This window comes from Hemiscyllium ocellatum, chromosome 6 (genome assembly GCF_020745735.1).
Source record: "Hemiscyllium ocellatum isolate sHemOce1 chromosome 6, sHemOce1.pat.X.cur, whole genome shotgun sequence".
Lineage (NCBI taxonomy): Eukaryota > Metazoa > Chordata > Chondrichthyes > Orectolobiformes > Hemiscylliidae > Hemiscyllium > Hemiscyllium ocellatum.
This window is the reverse complement of record NC_083406.1, coordinates 16,628,506-16,647,625: the sequence shown is the minus strand read 5'-3', so window position 1 is coordinate 16,647,625 and position 19,120 is coordinate 16,628,506. Positions and strand designations below refer to the sequence as shown.

Below are 19,120 nucleotides of genomic sequence, written 5' to 3'. Positions count from 1 at the left end.
TCTGTTGCTTAGCAACCTGAGGACACAGTACAAGAAACAGCAGAAATCCCCTTTTTTTGCAACAGGAGCTGTAATAAAAAGGGACGAACGTTGTGCTACAGTTCATACAAAGCTTTGATTAGATCCCAATTGGGTGTAAATATGTACAGTTCTGAGATTGACATCTCAGAAATATTGGCAGCAGAAGGAGTTCATCACTGATTGGCCAGAATGATGTTCAGGCTAAAAGATTGCATTGACTAGGATTATATTCTCTTGAATATAGAAGCTTCAGGATCATCTAACTGAGTAGTTGGGATTATTAAATGAAATTATTTCCACCGATGAGGGAGAGTCCAGAGCAGGGGCGAAATCATTAAAATTAGACCCAGGTCATAAGGATTCTGGAACAACTCTGGAACTCTTCCCTCAAAAACCCCCAAACCAAAAACTGCAGGAGCCATCAATTTGAAAATTTCAAGCCTGAGACTGAGAGTTAATTGGGATGGGGCACTAAGGGGTTACTGTACCAAGGGAGACGGAGTTAGATCTGACATGATCTAACTGAATGGCCTTGTCCAGTTCCTATTCGTGAACTCCTTTAGAATGTCAAGTTATCAAAGAGAGATGTGGAGAACCTTACCTGTGTTTTAAGCACCTCCAATTACTGATTCCAACATCTGATGCACTAAGCACCACATCAAGACTGATACATTGTGCAGTGCACTGTATTGACTATCTCATCACACATTGCATCTCATCTCAATTCTGCTGTATCTATTCTGCTGTTGCTCAATTCCTCTCTTTTTCAATAGCATCAGCAATATCTCAGGGGCAATCTCAGCCAAAAATACAACATCCACGGCTGTCGTTTCAAAGAAGAGTTTCTCCTGATGAACATTTATCTCTCAGCTATATCCCAACACCAATAATCTGGTCATTAACTCATCACTGTTTGTGTGCAAATTGGCTGTCACATTTCCAACCTTACAACAGCACTTCAGAAGCAGGACGACTGATGACGAGCTTATGATTGAAACATCGACTCTTCAGTTCCTCGGATGCTGTGCTTTCTCAGCACTTTGAAAGCAGTCAATTGGCTGCAAAACTCGTTGGGATCTGAGGCCATGAAAGGTGCTATATAAATGCAAGACATTCTTTCCTGGCGATCACATTTTAAAATATAACTGGGAGTGGGACTTGCAAAATATCTCTGGGTCACATGTGGTCAGCTTGATATAAATTCATCTATGTTTTGTGTTTACAGTAACTGCCACAAACTCTACGATGAAGGGACACAATCCTCTCGGTACCCCGATTTGGATCTTTTACAGCATTATCGTCATGGGAATTTTGGGCACAGTCCTCTTTCTTGTCCTGTTCACATATTTCTGCATCAAAAACTTTCATGGTGAGAATTCCAGTGCAGTAAATATCACTGCCATTTCCATTCGATAACAACTTCATTTTCAAACGCGCTTCCAGTGGCATTGATGCCTTTCATCATTTTTCTAGAATCTCAAGAAACTAAAGAACCTACTGACAAGTGTGAAAGAAGTGAATGTCATGTAAGTCTGGATTTTTTCAATGTTTCAGTTACGTTAGGGAGATAATTTAGAGCTGAAAATCGAAGTGAGGTTGCTCTCCTTGAAGGAGCTATGCAATTACTTCCACTGTCCTGCTGTTTCCTCATATCCCCAAGCCCTTGGAAATCTCTGTCTTCCTCCAAATCTGGCCTCGAGCTCCTGCCCGTTTTTAACCAGCTGAGGCCTAAACAGTGAGTTATAAACATTTTGAGTTAATCCTTTAAAGGTCTGAATGAAATCACAAGGCTGAAATTTTGACTGCAACAGATTAGGGCAAATAGGCTTTTGTTCCTGAATCATATCATCCCTACAGTGTGGAAACAGGCCATTTGGCCCAACAAGTCCACACCAACTCTCCAAAGGATAACCCACCCAGACCCATTCCTCTATCCTTTTACTCTCCATTTCTCCTGCTAATGCAACCAGCCCACACCTCCCTGAACTCTACGGGCAATTAGCACAGCTGATTCACCTAACCTTTGGACTGTGAGACGAAACCTAGGCACCCAGAGGAAACCCACCCAGGCATGGGGGGAATGTGCAAACTCCACACAGACAGTCACCCAAAGCTGGAATTGAACCCAGGTTCCTAGCACTGTGAGGCAACAGTGTTAACCATTGAGCCACCATATTGCCCTATAAGATGTCTGGATACAATTTCCTGCTTTAAGATAGTTGTCTTCCACATACATCTCAACCCCAACTGCAGTCATCTGTTGATGAAACACATCAAAATATCTTAATGCATCGACAGTAAAATATTATAATGTTCTCTTGTTTGTCTCCAACACCAAGACCCTGCCCCACAACCCAAGCTGTCTCCTTCCCCTCCCTCCAACTTCCAGATGCTTCAGCTCACCAACGAGCTGCGTCCTTGTTGCCAATCCCATTCATCCAGCATCCCGTGTGCTCACTGGCTGGCTCTCTGCTGAGAAAAACCTTGATGTTCAAATTCTCATCCCTCAGAACCCTGTAAGGCTTTTGCCCCTCCCTAATTGCTCTAATCTGCAGAGGCAGCACAGCTCTTTAAGAAGTGGTGATCTTCCAGGAAAGAGTAAACTGGTTTGGGGGGTTGGAGGCATTATCATTAAAAGACAGGAGGCACTGGTCTGCTTGAGGACTTCAAGGTTATGAAAGGTTTCAAATGGCCATTGTAGAGATGCTTTCACTTGTGGGTGAGGTCAAAGTTAAGAATCAGTCAATATAAAATAGATTTAAAAACCCAAAAAGAAAACTAAACTGCAGTTCAGAAAGAGGCTATCAGTACATAAGTCTGTACTGATACCCTGAAGAGCATCCCAACTCCCACGCCATCATCCCACATAGGGCTTTTACCCATGGCTAACCTGTACATCCCTGGACACTATGGGCAATTTAGCATGGCCAATCCACCGAACTTGCACATCTTTGGACTGTGGGAAGAAACCAGAGCACCCAGAGGAAACCCACACAGACATGGAGAGAATGTTCAAACCCCACACAGACACAGTCAGCCAAGGCTGGAATTGAACCTAGCTCCCTGGCGCTGTGAGGCAGTAGTTCTAACAAAGTGGAGTTCCACTTTGATGGAATTGTTAGAACTGACACCAACTCATCCAAATTTATATTACAAACTGGCTAATGTTTCAAAAAAAGTAAACACAGTCTGAGATCCCATGTACTCGCCGAGAGAATGGAGTCATAAGGTTCCAACGTTTTGAACAAACAGCAATAAACTTTATTATACAAAGTTAGACCTGTCATATAATCTACCACACATACAAGTTGTACTCTAACATCCAGAATTAACCTGAGGCAAATATGAATAGCAGACACACTGTGGTCAAACACAGTATAGAGTCTATTAACTTGTGAATGTGGACAAGCCATAACTCAGTTTTCTCAGCAATTCCTCAGGCTCACCAAATCTCATTAAACATCAGAGATTCCAAATCCTTTTCTTTCAAGGATCTTGCTGCAGCATTTCCTCAAAAATCATTGCATCATGAACTGTCTCGATGATTAGTCATGTTCTGATTAACTCTTGCCTTTCCTGAAACTAAATTCACTTGGATTATTGGAAACCACATTTTAACACATCCTCACAGGCACAAGTTTATGCAAACAAAGAGCTACACAAACCCAATACAGATCCTGGACTTTTTAATTGATTTCAGTGAGCTCTAAGCTGGCTGAGTTGTATCAAACAATTATTGCTGGTGGGCCTTCAACCCCACTCTCTGCTGTACTCACTCTGAGTGGCAAACAGCTTCTTCTGAGCCCTACAGTCCCCAGGAATTTTCCAGAGCCATGATTTTAACACTTAGCTCCTACCAATTCTTAGAATTTCTGCCTGAGTTCTATCAACAGAATTATCTTTAACTTCTCATTGACTTCCCAACCACACAGGTATAATATATTCTAACCACCTTTTCAGCAGCCCAGCTAAACAGTGCTGTTTGTCAGACTCCTTCAATGAACTATGCATTTCGAACTGCTCTACAAGTCTCTTGGACTTGTTGAATAGTTTATTGACAATTCACAACAAACCCCACACATTATGTGGAACAAAACATTATGTTTCCACCACAAAATGAGAAATAAGTCAATGTGAGAATATTCAAGGTTTAGAAGGCTACAAATGACCTTTATCCTAAATCAGTATGCAGATAAGAGTGCTCCCAAGTTAAATTCTTATTCATTATTGCTTAACTATATTGTGAAAACTTATATGTTAAACAAATAATAATATTTATGAAATTTACTTCCAGTTACATCGCTGTAAATCTGAGGCACAGAATTGAGGGAGATTCAGCACAATGCATCTATCAGGTCTTTGATAATAGTGGTTAGCCACTTAGACACGATACTTAGCTGTATTCATATGTTTAGTTGTTTTGGTTACGCCTTTGTTGAGACAGCCACAAACAAATCAGACTTATTCACACTGCAGCTGCTGAGGAAGGAGTGCCGAAATCTGAATCAGTTTTTCATTAATGGAAGTTATGGAGTGACCTAATAGAAGGCTCACTGACTATGAAGAGTTCTGATAGACAAATGATAATCATTTCCACAGATGATACAAGAAGGTACAAATTGACCATAATCACAATAAGAATTGAGAAGACCTTTTCATAGAATCCCTACAGTGCAGATAGAGGCCATTCAGCCCATCAAGTTTGCACTGACTGTCCAAGAAGCAACCTACCCTATCCCTGTATTTAACATGGCCAATCCACTAGCCTACACGTCCCTGGATACTACAGTGCAATTTAGCATTAGCCAATCCACTTAACCCACACACCTTTGGACTTTAAGAGGAAACTGCAGTACCCAGCAAAAACCCATATAGACACAGAAAGAACATGCAAACTCCACACAAACAGTCACCTGAGGTTAGAATCAAACCTGGGTCCGAGCTCTGTGAGATAACAGTGCTAACCATTGTGCCACTATGGCATCCAATATACTTTCCATATAGGGTCAGGACAGACACACAAAAACCTCAGCTACAAAACTGAAACAGTCTGGAAAATGGAATCTTTGACGGTATGGGTAGTGAGAAGAGAGTGTTATTTGACGAGCTGGGATATAAAGGGTATGGGGAGTGAAGGATACAAGGTTTTTAAGGCATCCCTAATTGCCCAGAGGGCACAGAAGATTCAGCCATGTTGCTGTGCATCTGGAATCACATGTAGACCAGACCAGATAAGAATGACGTAAAGTGCACAGTGAACCAGATGGGTTTGTACAGCAACTAACATAGCCATCCTGAGGCTAATTTGTTTTTTTCAGGTTGACTTCAAATTCTCCCATCTGCCAAAGTGGGATTTGAACATATGGCCCTAGAACATTAACCTAGGGTCCTGAGTTATAAGGCCAATGACATTATGACAATGCCATCATCTCCCGAGGGAGTAGTAAGTGAGAATGGAGTGGGATGTTGAAGAGTGGGGGAAGTGAGCAGGAGAATTGTACCTCGTATCTCCTATATACATACATACATACATACACACACCAAAAGGGATGGAACATTATCAGGTTAGAAATGGACGCAGATCATTAGCAATCTGTGCCTATATGTATTCCTTTCCTAAATAAAAAATATCGTCTGCCGTTGGCCCTTGATTGTGTTGAATGAAATTGTCAGGTTACTTCCGAATTTTGCTTAACTTCCTTCTCCAGGCTTTTTGTTAAAAGTTTTAGCATAAGTGCTTGGGGAAGTCCATAATATGGTGTGTACCTGCTCCGAGGGAAATGTGTCTATCCAGTCCATATTCCATACCATCTCCCGAAGAATGTCAGTCTAAGATTCTGGTCTCCCAGGGGTTGAGGTTAAATTGGGTCAAACTGAAAATTTCAAAAGTGAGATTGACAGATTTTGGTTAGGTAAGGTGATCAAGGGTTACACAGACAATGTGCATAGGTTGAGTTAAAATGCAGAGTCAAAACGTGTGGCACTGGAAATAGACAGCAGGTCAGGCAGCATCTAAAGAGCAGGAGAGTCAACCTTTTGGGCATAAGCCCTTCTGTTACCCGCCCTCAATCTCTTCATCTCCAACTGCTGCCATGACGTTGACCACCTGAACCTGTCCACCCCTCTTACCACTCCAACCTCTCACCTTCGCAACGCACAGCCCTCCACTCCCAGGATCTCAGTGAGTTAAATGCAGACCAACTGATTAAATGATAGAACCAGATTGAGAGACTGAATGGCCTTCCCCTCTTCCTAAATTCATGTCTGCCACCTGACAGAAAGAAAGATGGTTTCTAATTGAAAAATCCTCCATATTTTCTGAACTACCTGAGGTTTATATTTTACCATGGACTTTGAGTACATAGATGTCAGTACTGAAAATTAATATTGAAACTTTTATTACTCTGTTGAAAAGCAAATATTTGTTAATCAAAGTTGACAGTTCTCATTACACACACAGTTTCATTAAACCTCTAAAAAAATTATTGCTTCTTTTTCTTCTCGTTTTAAGGCTATGACTGAAGCTAATGGCAAATCTACAATCTATGAAAACACAAATGAATGTTCTGAAGGCATTGGCCCTGCATTTCCAAACTCCTTAACTGTTGATAATTGCAATTCTCCTGAAAATCACAGAAATGATGCTGGCTGCTCCAACACTGATTCAGACTGTACAATTATTTATGCTTCATTGAACACGTCTATGTTATGCAGAAAGTCATCTATCACTGCCTCTAATGAAGAGGATACAGAATATGCTGCCATAAATATTAAAAATTAAACAATGCTTCTTTTTTGTAAGAAGGATGACACCAAAGGTGAAGGACGGCTCTTTTTCTGTTATTGTTTTTAAGACTTACGCTGGACCTGGGCATCCTAACTCTCTTTACAGGTGCTTTGCTCCATGTACTATCTTCAAAATAATCTGACTAATTTTGAGATGTTCCGGATTTACAAAGAATGTGCCCCTTTACAATTCACTTAACGAGCCTATTGTCAATGAGCAGGAGCAACCATGAAGAGTGCAAATGTCACCTTACTCTCATTCCATCTAATCCTACCATTGAACCAGAGAAGGACATTTTACTGCACTGGTTTTGGATACTTGACACAGGAGACTCATTTTCAAAGCACAGGACACTGCTTTCAAAGGAACAATGGCTTGTGTCAAGAGGCTATTTGTATATTTTAAGTTTTTATAACTAAATTAGACAATGAATGGAACTTAACGTGATTTTGATTGTTTTTGTAAAATGTTTGTCACATGAAGAATGATTTACAGATACCTGCTCTAAATTTGGATTTCTTACATAATAATTATTTAACAAATGTGTTTAAAGCAAATATTTTTACTAATTAATATTAAATGCATGAATACTGAAAGAATTTACATTGTGTAAATTAGAGTGAACTAAACGCTAAAATGAAGTTCAATCTGTCCTCTCGGGTAAATATAAAAGATTCCAGATCGATAAAGTCAGAAGTCACATGTCACCAGGTTATAGTCCAACAGGTTTATCTGAAATATATTGCACCAAAATTGGAGGTGTAGTGGACAGCAAAGAAGCTTCCTCAGATTACAATGGGATCTTGATCAGATGGGCCAATGGGCTGAGAAGTGGCAGATGGAGATTAATTCAGATAAATGCGAGGTGCTGCATTTTGGGAAAGCAAATCCTAGCAGGACTCACACATGTAATGGTAAGGTCCTCGGGAGTGTTGCTGAACAAAAAGACCTTGGAGTGCAAGTTCATAGCTCCTTGAAAGTAGAGTTGCAGGTAGATAGAATAGTGAAGAAGGTGTTTGGTATGCTTTCCTTTATCGGTCAGAGTATTGAGTACAGGAGTTGGGAGGTCATGTTGCGGCTGTACAGGACATTGGTTAGACCACTGTTGGAATATTGCATGCAGTTCTGGTCTCCTTCCTGTCAGAAAGATGTTGTGAAATTTGAAAGGGTTCAGAAAAGATTTACAAGCATGTTGCCAGTGTTGGAGGATTTGAGCTAAAGGGAGAGGCTGAACAGGCTGGGGCTGTTTTCCCTGGAGCGTCAGAGGCTGAGGGGTGACCTTATAGCGGTTTACAAATTATGAAGGGCATGAATAGGATAAATAGACAAAGTCTTTTCCCTGGGGTCGGGAGTCCAGAACTAGAGGGCATAGGTTTAGGGTTAGAGGGGAAAGATATAAAGGAGACCTAAGGGGCAAATTTTTCACGCAGAGGGTGGTACGTGTATGGAATGAGCTATCAGAAGAAGTGATGGAGGCTGATACAATTGCAACATTTAAAAGGCATTTAGATGGGTACATGAATAGAAAGGGTTTGGAGGGAAATGGGCCGGGTGCTGGCAGGTGGGACTAGAATGGTTTGGATATCTGGTCGGCATGGACGGATTGGACCAAAAGGTCTGTGTCCATGCTGTACATCTCTGACTCTATAACTCTATAAGCTTTCAGACAGCTGCTCCTTCAGTAGGTGAAAACAACTGATGAAGGGGCAGAGCTCCGAAAGCTTGTGATTTCAAATAAACCTGTTGGACTATAACCCAGTGTGGTGTGACTTCTGACTTTGTCCAATCTAGTCCAATACTGGCAGCTTCACAGTTTGATAAAGAGTGGGGTTCAGGAGAAGAAGTTCGCCTCGTTGTCCTGGATAATACTTATTCCTTATCGACATTACTGAAGAAAAGTAGTATCGGGTTATTGTTGCATTGATGCCTGTGCGATCTTTCTGTGTGCAAGTTTCCTGGTATATTCCCTACTTCACACCAGCAACTACCAAAGATAGAGTGTCTCAATGGTTGTAAATCACTTTGGGCCATTCTTAGGATGCGGAAGATGCTATTGAAAGACACGTTCACTCTTTCTGTTAACTTTTCACTATCTCCCCACCAGCAAATAAGAAAATCAAAATTAATACCTCAGCAATGCCTCCATAGCTATTTGTAAACCTACCCCTGACACTATTTCAAAGGAGAACAAAGGACTTCTCAACATTGTCATATTTTTAACACTTACATGATGAATCCAGGAAATTATGTTGATCATATTTGTACTACCCAGTGTCTGGCTTCCATTCTTTTTCCTAACCAGAAAAATTCTTTATAGCTACAAATTATTCCCCAACAAGCCATGGAAATCTGCTGCTGATTTTTCATGGGATAATTATATTGTAGGACTTCATTCTGTTGATGACATTTCAGATAGATCAGCTTTCATGTCCCACATTCACCTGAAACACAGCAAGTCAGTTGCTCAAATCTTGATCTAAGTACGGTACAGTACATGTACCAAAAGTCACAATGGATGGCAGTAGCAGTGGGATGAGTAAAGGCTCACAGATGTCCTCAGTGAAGATTAGATTAGATTCCCTACAGTGTGAAAACAGGCCCTTTGGCCCAACCAGTCTATACCGATGAGTAACCCACCCATTTCCCTCTGACTAATGCACCTAGCACTGTGGGCAATTTAGAATAGTCAATCCACCTGACTTGCACATCTTTGGACTGTGGAAGGAAACCCATGCAGACACGGGGAGAATGTGCAAACTCTACACAGACAGTCTGTCCGAGGTTGGAATTGAACTTGGGACCCTGGTGCTATGCTAGCCACTGAGCCACCATGCCACACCTTTTTTCAGCATGAAGGATGGAGATTTCCTGCATGGCATGAAGCACTTTTGCTGGAACAAAATGCATCTTTTTGCACTTCCAATTAACATTTTAGTTGAGTTTAACTTCAAAAACTGCAACTTTTTGACAAGATTGCACGTTAGATGGAGCCTGTCTTGAATCTTGAGATTGGTTGCCTGAAAGGGCAATGGAAGTAAATTCGATAGTAACTTTTGAAAGAGATAACTAGCGGAGAAGGAGAACATTCACAAAACCATGGTGAAAGATCAGGGCAGTGGGGCTAATTGGATCACACTTTCAAAGAGACAGCACATGATGGGCATGATGGGCTGAATAGCCTTTTGTTTCGTGCTGTCTGATTCGTGCAATTAATGTGCAGATCAGCCATGATTGAAACCATGAATGGAAAAGAGCTGAGGGCCTGAATGGTTTGCTCCTGACCCTACTGGTGCCTTACTGCCTGGATATTTTTTGAGTTGCCTTTGCCTTCATGACACACCAAGACACAGATTCCACTTTGCAGCTTCATGGATTAGAAAGTAAAAAGTAAACTTTTAACTGTGTTTCGTGTTTCTCCATACAGGTCAGAGTGCCTGGTCTTAATACATTAGAATCCCTACAGTGTGGAAACAGGCCCTTCAGCCCAACAAGCCAACACCAACCCTCCAAGGAGTATTTGATGTTTGTGAGAAGATTTGTGAGAAGATTTGTGAGAGTACCGTGAAACAACTATCCTTAGTAGCCATACATGCAGATGACAAGCAACATGAGTTCGACTGGGACAACACTACTATAGCACAAACCAAACAGAGAACAGCCAGGGAATTCCTAGAGGCATGGCACTCATCCACAGATTCAATCAATAAGCACATCGACCTGGACCACTGCAACGGACAGCTGGAACTGACAACCGGAAGCGGTAGAGACAAACCATATAAATGCCAGAGGAAACATCACAGAAGCACTTCACAGGAGGCTCCCAAGCACAGAGGATGTCACCTAGACAGGGGACGAAATGTCTGCAACACAAATTCCCAGCTCGGCGAACAGATCCAAGGAGTATCCCACCCAACCTCATTCCTCTGCATTTACCCCTGACTAATGCACCTAACTTACACTATGAACACTATGTGCAATTTAGCATGGCCAATTCAACTGACCTGCACAGCTTTAGACTGTGGGAGGAAACCTACACAGACACAGGGATGTGCAAACTCCATACAGCCAGCTGCCCAAGGCTAGATTTGAATCTACTGTCAGGCAATAGTGCTAACCACTGAGCCACCATGCCACCCTTGAGTATAAAGTGGAAATATTACTTACAATAGCTTCAAACGATGCCTTTAGTGACTGTGGCTGCAGGCACAAACCACAGTTTATCTGCCAGTCATCATGATTGTGAGAAAACTGTTTAGGTGGGAACAGGAAGCAGGAACATTAATCAAGATGGTTCCTTTGTGGGAAGCATTGCACTTTATTTTAAAAGCATACTCCAAGCATGTGTTGTTTGCAGGTTCCAAACCTTCCCTAGTTGACTGTGTGGGCGGAAGTAGAGAAATTATTATTCTCGCATAGAGAAATTATTATTTCATTTGCAAGATGAATGAATGTATCTCTGAGTCATAGGTTCAATCCCACAATCGACCACATAATCCAGACAGACACTCCCACTGCTATGTTAAGGGAGTGCTGCACTGTCAGAGGTGTTGTTTTTCAGATGATATCTTAACCTATTGCCCCAGCTGCCTTCACAGCTGTTGTAAACCTGCCCTTGACAATATTTCAAAGGAGAACAAAGGGTTTCTCACCATTGTCATATTTTTATCACTCAATCGCATCAATTAAATAGATGATCTAAACAATTGCTAATTGTGACTTGTAGCTTTGAGTAAATTGGCTGCCCAGTTTTCTACATTACCCCAGTAGTGACTATAATGTGAGGAATACTTCATTGTTTTAAAATGTATGCCCTCAGGTTGCTAAAGGGCGAAATGAATACAAATCCCTTCCTCTTTTCAATCACGTGAACATTGACATGATATATTGGAAACTATTGTGCTATGCCACAGAAAAAACAAATTGCCTTGTTGTTCTTCACATGTGCTTGCAGCAAGATTCAACATGATGCAATTTTCCCTCGAATACTGTTGTGAAATCCCTATGATATCCCAATACTGTCTGGGAACAAACGTAGAATCTTTAGTGCAATGTCTCAATGGATTAACTTGTTAAACTCTCAGGAAAACCTTGTCTTGCCCTCATAGAGAAGAGCTTTGATGGGATTTGCAGTATTCACCAATCTCTGTATAAATCAAATTCAAATTCCCACATACCTGCTGCTCTTGTCCTTCTCAATTGTAGTGGTCATGGGTTTGAAAGGTGTCATTCAGGGAGCTTGGTTGAATTTCTGCCTCTTATAGATGGTACACACTACTTCTACTGAGCATCAGTGGTGGAGGGAATGAATGTTTGAGAATGTGGTGCTCCTCAAATAAGCCACTTTATCCTGGATGGTGTCAAGCTCCTTGTGTGTTGTTGGAGCTGCGGTCATCCAGGCAAGTTTTGAGTTTTCCACCACACTCCTGTGGAGTGTGATGGTTGGTAGATAGGTCAGCCTTTAAGGAGTCAGGAAAAGTGAGTTAGTCAGGATTCCTAGTCTCTGACCTGTTTTTTTTAATCCACAGTGTTTATATGGCTAGTCCAGGTCAACTTCTGGTCAATGGTAATCCCCAGAATATTGATATTGGAGGGTTCAATGATGGTAGCATAATTGAATGTTCAGGGGCAGCAGTTAGACTCCCATTTGTTGGAGATGGTCATTGCCTGGCAATTGTGTGGCATGAATGATACTTGCCACTTATCTATCCAGTCCTGGATATTGTCCAGATTTGTTGCATTTGAATTTGGACAGCTTCAATATCTGAGGAGCCTCGAATGGTGCTGAACATTGTGCGATCATCGGCAAAAATCCCCTCTTCTGAACTTATGATGGTGGGGAAGGGCATTGGTGAAGCAGCTGAAGATAGTTGGACCTAGGACACTACCCTGAGGAAGTCCTGCAAAGATGTCTTGGAGGAAGGATGATTGACCTTCAACAACAAAAATCATCTTCCTTTATGCCAGATATGACTCCAACTAGTGGAGAATGTTCCCCTGATTCTCATTGACACCAGTTTTGTTAGGGCTTCCAGATGCCACATTCAATCAAATATGGCCTTGATGTCAAAGGCAGTCACTCTAACCTCACCTCTGGTTTTGTCCATTTTTGAACCAAGTTCTCTGTGCTACTGAAAAATGAAGAGATATTGGCAGAGAAAAACACAAGAACAGGAAATTCTGAGCCAACATGTCATCCAAAACTCATCACCCACATTCCAATGGAAGCAGGTTCTCTTTATTTACTATTAAAACCCTTCATGATTTTTGAATACTTTCATTAACTCTTCCCTAACCTGCCTTTTCTGCTCCATAGAGAACAATCCGAGCTTATCCAGTGTCTCCTAAGGTCTGAAGTCTTCCATCACAGGAACCATTCTCACACATTAAAGAAGTGACATTTGCACTGATTAAATAAACATGGATTACAGTAGAGTTCTACTGGAAATGCAGAAAGGCAATTTGCAGAATATTTAAAAGAATATAGACAAGAAAAGTGCAGTTTCTGGTCTCCCTGTTATAGGAAGGTTATCATTAAGCTAGCAAGGGTTCAGAAGAGATGTTACTGAGCATGGAAGGCTTGAGTTATAAAGAAAGGCTAGATGGGCTGAGAATGTTTCACTGGAGTACAGAGGTTGAGAAGTGACCTTATAAAGATTTATGAAACCATGAAGGTATAGATAAGGTGAATGGTAAGTATCTTTTCCCTACGATGGAGGATTCCAAGACTCAGGGGCATATTTTTAAAGTGAGAGATTTTATAAAAAGACACGAGCAGCAAATGTTTCACACAGAGGGTGTTTACAGATGGAATGAACTTCCTGACGAAATGGTGGATGCGGGCACAGTTACGTTTAACAGACACTCAGAGAAGTACATGGATAGTAAAGGTTTTGAAGGATATGAGCCAGGAGCAGTCAGGTGAGACTAGTTTCATTTGGGATTATGTCTGGCATGGACTGGTTTGACCATGGGTCTGTTTCCATGCTGTATGACTCTCTGAAGACATGGCCAACAGTGTCAGCAATTGTTGGCCATTCCTTGAGAAGATGGTGGTGAGCTGCCTTTTTGACTGCTTCAGACCATTTGCAGTAGCTACAGCATAATGGTGTCAAGATGGAAATCTGAAATAAGCATAGACAAATACTTCTCTAAAATATGCCATGGAATTACCAATATAACTGTTTTTAAAAACTCTTTGGATTTAGCATCAAACGCACGTTTCCAATCCTCCAAGATTGACAAGACTCTTTTGGAATCTTCCAAAATTAAAATTTAACCTTGAGGACAAAAACAGAAATTACTGGAGAAACTCAACAGGTCTGGCAGCAGCGGTGACGAGAAAACAAGGTTAGCGTGTCACATCCAGTGACCCTTCTTCAGAACTGGGCTCACTGAGTTAACTCTGCTGTCTCTCTCCACAAGATGCTGTCAGACCTGCTGAGTTTCTCCAGCAGTTTCTGTCTTTGTTTCAGATTTCCAGTACCAGCAGTTCTTTGTTTTATTTTAATCTGAGGGGGTCACTAAATCTCACTGCTGTGAGAAAAACACAGGGGAAAAATATAGTGTTTAATAAAAGCTTTCACTTCATTTCATTTTCTTTGCATATTTTTTATTTGTTAGACATAAATGTGCTCCGCTGTGGGGGAACAGGCAGTTTAATTGGGATCATTTGGGAGTGGAGAAAGTGAGGTCTTCAGATGCTGGAGATCAGAGCTGAAAATGTGTTGCTGGAAAAGTGCAGCAGGTCAGGCAGCATCCAAGGAGCAGGAAATTCGACGTTTCAGGCGTAAGCCCTTCATTTGGGAGTGGGGAGTTCTTTTTGAGAAACCTTGAGAAAGGATTACAGGCAAACAGAGTTGGCAACCTTACATTTAACATATTGGGAACTGGATGAAAGAACAACTGAGAATGTCCTGGTTAACATGGCTTTTACAATCCGCTCAGTAATTTCTTCAACCACCTACCAACTTTCCTTTACTGGTTCAGTAACAGAATCTGAGTTCCTTTGGGCTGCAAGCCAAGACACCTGGCATCTATAAATAAACTAGCTCGAGACCCAGCAGTTAGCTTCAAGTTAGTCGCCTCCTGCTGGTTGATAATTAACCTGCTTTGAATGGCAGGCAATATGAGCAGGAGAAGCTCCTGCACAACCATGTTCAATAGTTCATCTGGAAGACATAGCCACTTGTCTTTTGTTTAATTAATTCACAGGATGAGGGCAGCACTGGCTAAGCCGGCATTTATTACCCATCCCCAATTGCCCAGAGTCAACCACATTATCAAGGGTCTGAGTCACATATAGACCAGACCAGATAAGGATGGCACTTGCCTTTCCCAATGGACATAAGTGAACCAGATGTTTTTTTTTCAAACAATCGACAATAGTTTCAAGGTCATCATTAGAATCTTAATTTCAGATTTTTATTGAATTCAAGTCCCACCATCTGCCGTGGCTGGATTTGAACCCAGATGCCCAGAACGTTACCTGGGTCTTTAGATTAACAATCTAACAATAACACCAGTAGGTCATTGCCTGCCCTAATCAATCTCTGACCGAGAGAGATGTCTACGGCCACCTCCAAACAATGACTGAACATGTCCACATTTCTGTAGTTATCCAGGACTGTAAACTGTATTTTAATTTGTCCTTTGAGCCGAAAATGAACATTTTGGTCATTTGGGGTATTTGGTAGGGTTTCATTGGACACATAGGTGACCAATAATGTCAAGCTATACTTCGAAGATTCTTCTGCAACTAAGTTAGGACACGTTGCTGGCTTGGGATTTCCCGATCTTATATTTTGTCCCTGCCTCCACTAGATGCTTACTTTCAATGCTCATGTTTTCAAACTGCACAATCGTCACACTGAGAGGAATAATTCGGATGGAGATCATCAGAAATGATCAGCAAATATCCCTTCTTAGTGCAAAATGGGAGTAAAGTGAGGAAGGGAATAGCAGAGGCTCATTCAGGATTGGAACCACCATTTTTCCCTTCCCTATTCAGCTTGTTTATATCAGTCTTCTTTAGAACTGGAACAGAGGTAAGAGAGGAATTTATATGTGAGATCAAGGTTTTGTGCATCCCCAGAATTCTTGATGCCTATGGAACTCTCTGAAAGCGCTGAACCTGAAAATAGTTCACACTTTTTGCTTGTTGGCCAGTGAGATATCAGATCCCTCGTGGCTAAAATGTGCTGCCAATTTTGACAAAATGAACCATTACAGCACAGGAGGCCAGCTAGCCCATTGTGTCTGGACTAGCTTTTTACAAAGAGCTATGCTATTTCTCTCACACACCCCTTTCCTTTCCTCATAGCCCTGAAAATATTGCCTTTCCAAATGTTTGTCCAATTCCTTTGTGAAAGTTACTACAGCATTGAACCTGCTCCCTGTATGTTCAGGGATGCCATTTCAGATCAAAAAAAACTCCTGCATTAAATAAAATCCTCAGCTCCAGCTCTTTTTTTTTGCCAATGTCCTTCAATCTGTATCCCTCTGACTACTGACCTCCTGTCACTGGAGCAGTCTCTCTGTATTTACACATGATTTTGAATATCTCTGTTAAATTTCCTTTTAACTTTGTCTACACAAAGGAAAAGACTCCCAGTTTCTCAGATCTCCCTTCAGCTCACCTCCCTGGTGTTATTTTAATATACCTCCTGTAAACCCTCTCTGAGGCCTTAAAATTCTTCCAATCCTTTTGGGATAGCATGGTGGCTCAGTGGTTAGCACTGCTGCCTCACAGCAAGAGGGATCTGGGTTTGATTCCATCCTTGGATGACTGTCTGTGTGGAGTTTGCACATTTTCCCCATGTCTGCGTGGGTTTCCTCCAGGTGCTCTGGTTTCCTCCACAGTCCAAGGATGTACAGATCAGGTGGATTCAAGATTGGAGTGGTGCTGGAAAAGCACAGCAGGTCAGCCAGCATCCAAGGAGCAGGAGAATTGATGTTTCGGGCAAAAGCCCTTCATCAGTAATTGGTCATGCTGAATTATCCTGAGTGTCAAGGGATGTGTAGGTTAGGTGGATTAACTAAGGGGTATGCAGGATTACAGGGACAGGGTAGGAGGTTTGTCTGGGTAGGATGCTCTTCAGAGGATCAGTATGGACTTGATGGACTAAAAATGTCCTGCTTCCAAACTATAGGGATTCTAAGTGCAGCCCAAATTAGATATAATATTCCATTTGGTGCTGAAGCAGTGACTTATAAATATTTAGTATAACTTCCAAATCTGATTTTATTTGCAATATTTTAACAAGATGCTCAATCGTTCTGCTTAAACATTGACATGCATGTTTCCTCGCATCTGAGAAATTGCAGGGGGTGTCTGCAAAGGCTACAACTTCAGCTTTACCAACAAACAGCGTAGGTAACAGGTAACTGCATATCTCTTCCCTCATGGGTATGTCAGGTTGCAATATTGCAGGTGATAGGAAATCCTTACTGCATTGGATGGTGAATGTTGTAAAGTTTAACTTGTGTGTGCTACCTGTAGCAATGCCAGTTTCACTAAGGGCTGTGCAGTAAACAGATTTATTGCCCATCTTCTTGCTTCAAAATGAATAGCGTAAGGATTGGGCTGCCTGTCAAAGGTTATGTGACTTTTTAAGGGGATTTTCTTTTTTTTCTTTGCATTAAGGCGTGAACACATGGTACAACTTGTCGTGTGGTTAGTTTAGTTCAACACACAATCTGCTTGAGGTTTGCACAGCGGCAACTCAAACTGAATACGAATATCATGTGTATTTGCAATTTTAGCACAATATTTGCAATTATTTTTTGATGGCAGAGCAGCTAATTTGTGGTACATCCGTGGTTTGGTGGGTAGGACGTTTGCCTTTGAAGTGGAAGCCCATGGATGCGAGACCTCCACCCACCCATTCCAGAGACCTGCACACATGTAGGCTAAGGGAATGCAGCACTGTCAACACCTTTCTGGGCTAACATTACAGCACCTGAATGTTTCCCTTCTGTTTTATGCTCATAAGTTGAGACTCCATTTCTACTCTCTGGTAAACTTAAAGGAGCCCATTTTGAAAAAGAACAGAGCATTGTGCTTTGGTGTCCTCATCAATATTTATCCTTCGAACAACATCACCAAAAGATAGTCCTATCATCATCACATTGCCATTTGTGAAAGCTTACTGTGCAGCAATCACTTGTGGTGGTTTCAACATTTACAACCATGAGCACATTTTTTTTAAAAGAAGTGCTGTATTTAAGTGCAAAACACTTGAGAACTCCTGGAATTGTCAATATTAAACATTAGAAATGTTAAATGATTTCTTTCCCATAGAAATAATATGCCTACATTTTTTTTAAAAATGATCACAATGAAATTAATTTAGTGTAGTTGATTCTTGTTGGGGGGGGGGGAAGCAATCTAAAACAAGAGGTCATGGTTTTAGGATAAGGGGTGGCAAATTTAAAACAGAAATGAGGAGAAAATACTGATCACAAAGAGTTATGAATCTGTGGAATTCACTATCCCAGAGTGCAGTGGATGCCAGGATATTGAGTACATTTAAGGAAGAGAGAGAGATTTTTAATTGATAACGGATTGAAGGGTGTTGGTGAACGGGCAGGTAAGGAGTTGCGGTCGAAGTGAGATCCATGATTTTACTGAATGGTGGAACAGGCTCTGAATTGCCTACTCCCACTCCTCGTTCTTATTTTCCAAAAAGATAGGCAATGTATGAGAAATTAGAGATACATAATTAAACTGAGGTCTGTAAAACCTGAACTAGTACTTTACCCAACACACTAAATCTGGCAGCATAGGCCTGATGAAGAGTCATCCAGACCCGAAACGTTAGCTTGCTCTTTCTCCATGGATGCGCTGTGATCTCCACAGTTTTTCATTTTCAATACAGACTCCAGCATCTGCAGTAATTTACTCTTACAGATTTTGGTTAAACTGGTCAGACAGAGATTGATTATAAATACCTGTGAAAATTAAAAATGTTCGCTTATGTTGTTGGAATTAACGGCCATATTTGACTGAAGAGTTTATATTTCTTCAGAGCCTTCCACAATGTCAGGATGTTCCAAAGCATTTTATCGAAGGACTGCTGAGGATTAACTCTCCTGCTCTTTTTTGAGATAATGACATATGCCTCCCAGAGAGAGCAAGCGGGGACTTAGTTTACCTGCAATATAGCATTTAGCTTTTTTTTTGCATTCCTCTTGTAAAAGTGAGCAACCACATTATACAGCATCTGCCAGATTTTTATCCACTCATTCAACCTATCTATATCAATCTCCAACCTCCTTACATTCTCTTCACAACATCCTACCTTGCCTTTACAC

At 41.3% G+C, this 19,120-nt stretch overlaps 1 protein-coding gene across 2 annotated transcripts in view; it reads left to right on the top strand.

The window, feature by feature from the left end:
- The window catches only part of si:ch211-214p13.8 (B- and T-lymphocyte attenuator), a 57,428-nt gene extending 50,122 nt beyond the window's left edge, over positions 1-7,306 (top strand). For both annotated transcript variants that reach the window (XM_060826491.1, XM_060826490.1), the window contains 3 exons: positions 1,247-1,390; positions 1,495-1,547; positions 6,533-7,306. In XM_060826491.1, the coding sequence (XP_060682474.1) occupies positions 1,247-1,390; positions 1,495-1,547; positions 6,533-6,802 (467 nt within the window). In that variant the 3' untranslated portion in view covers positions 6,803-7,306. The remainder of the gene's footprint in view (positions 1-1,246; positions 1,391-1,494; positions 1,548-6,532) is intronic.
- Positions 7,307-19,120: the final 11,814 nt, after the last annotated feature.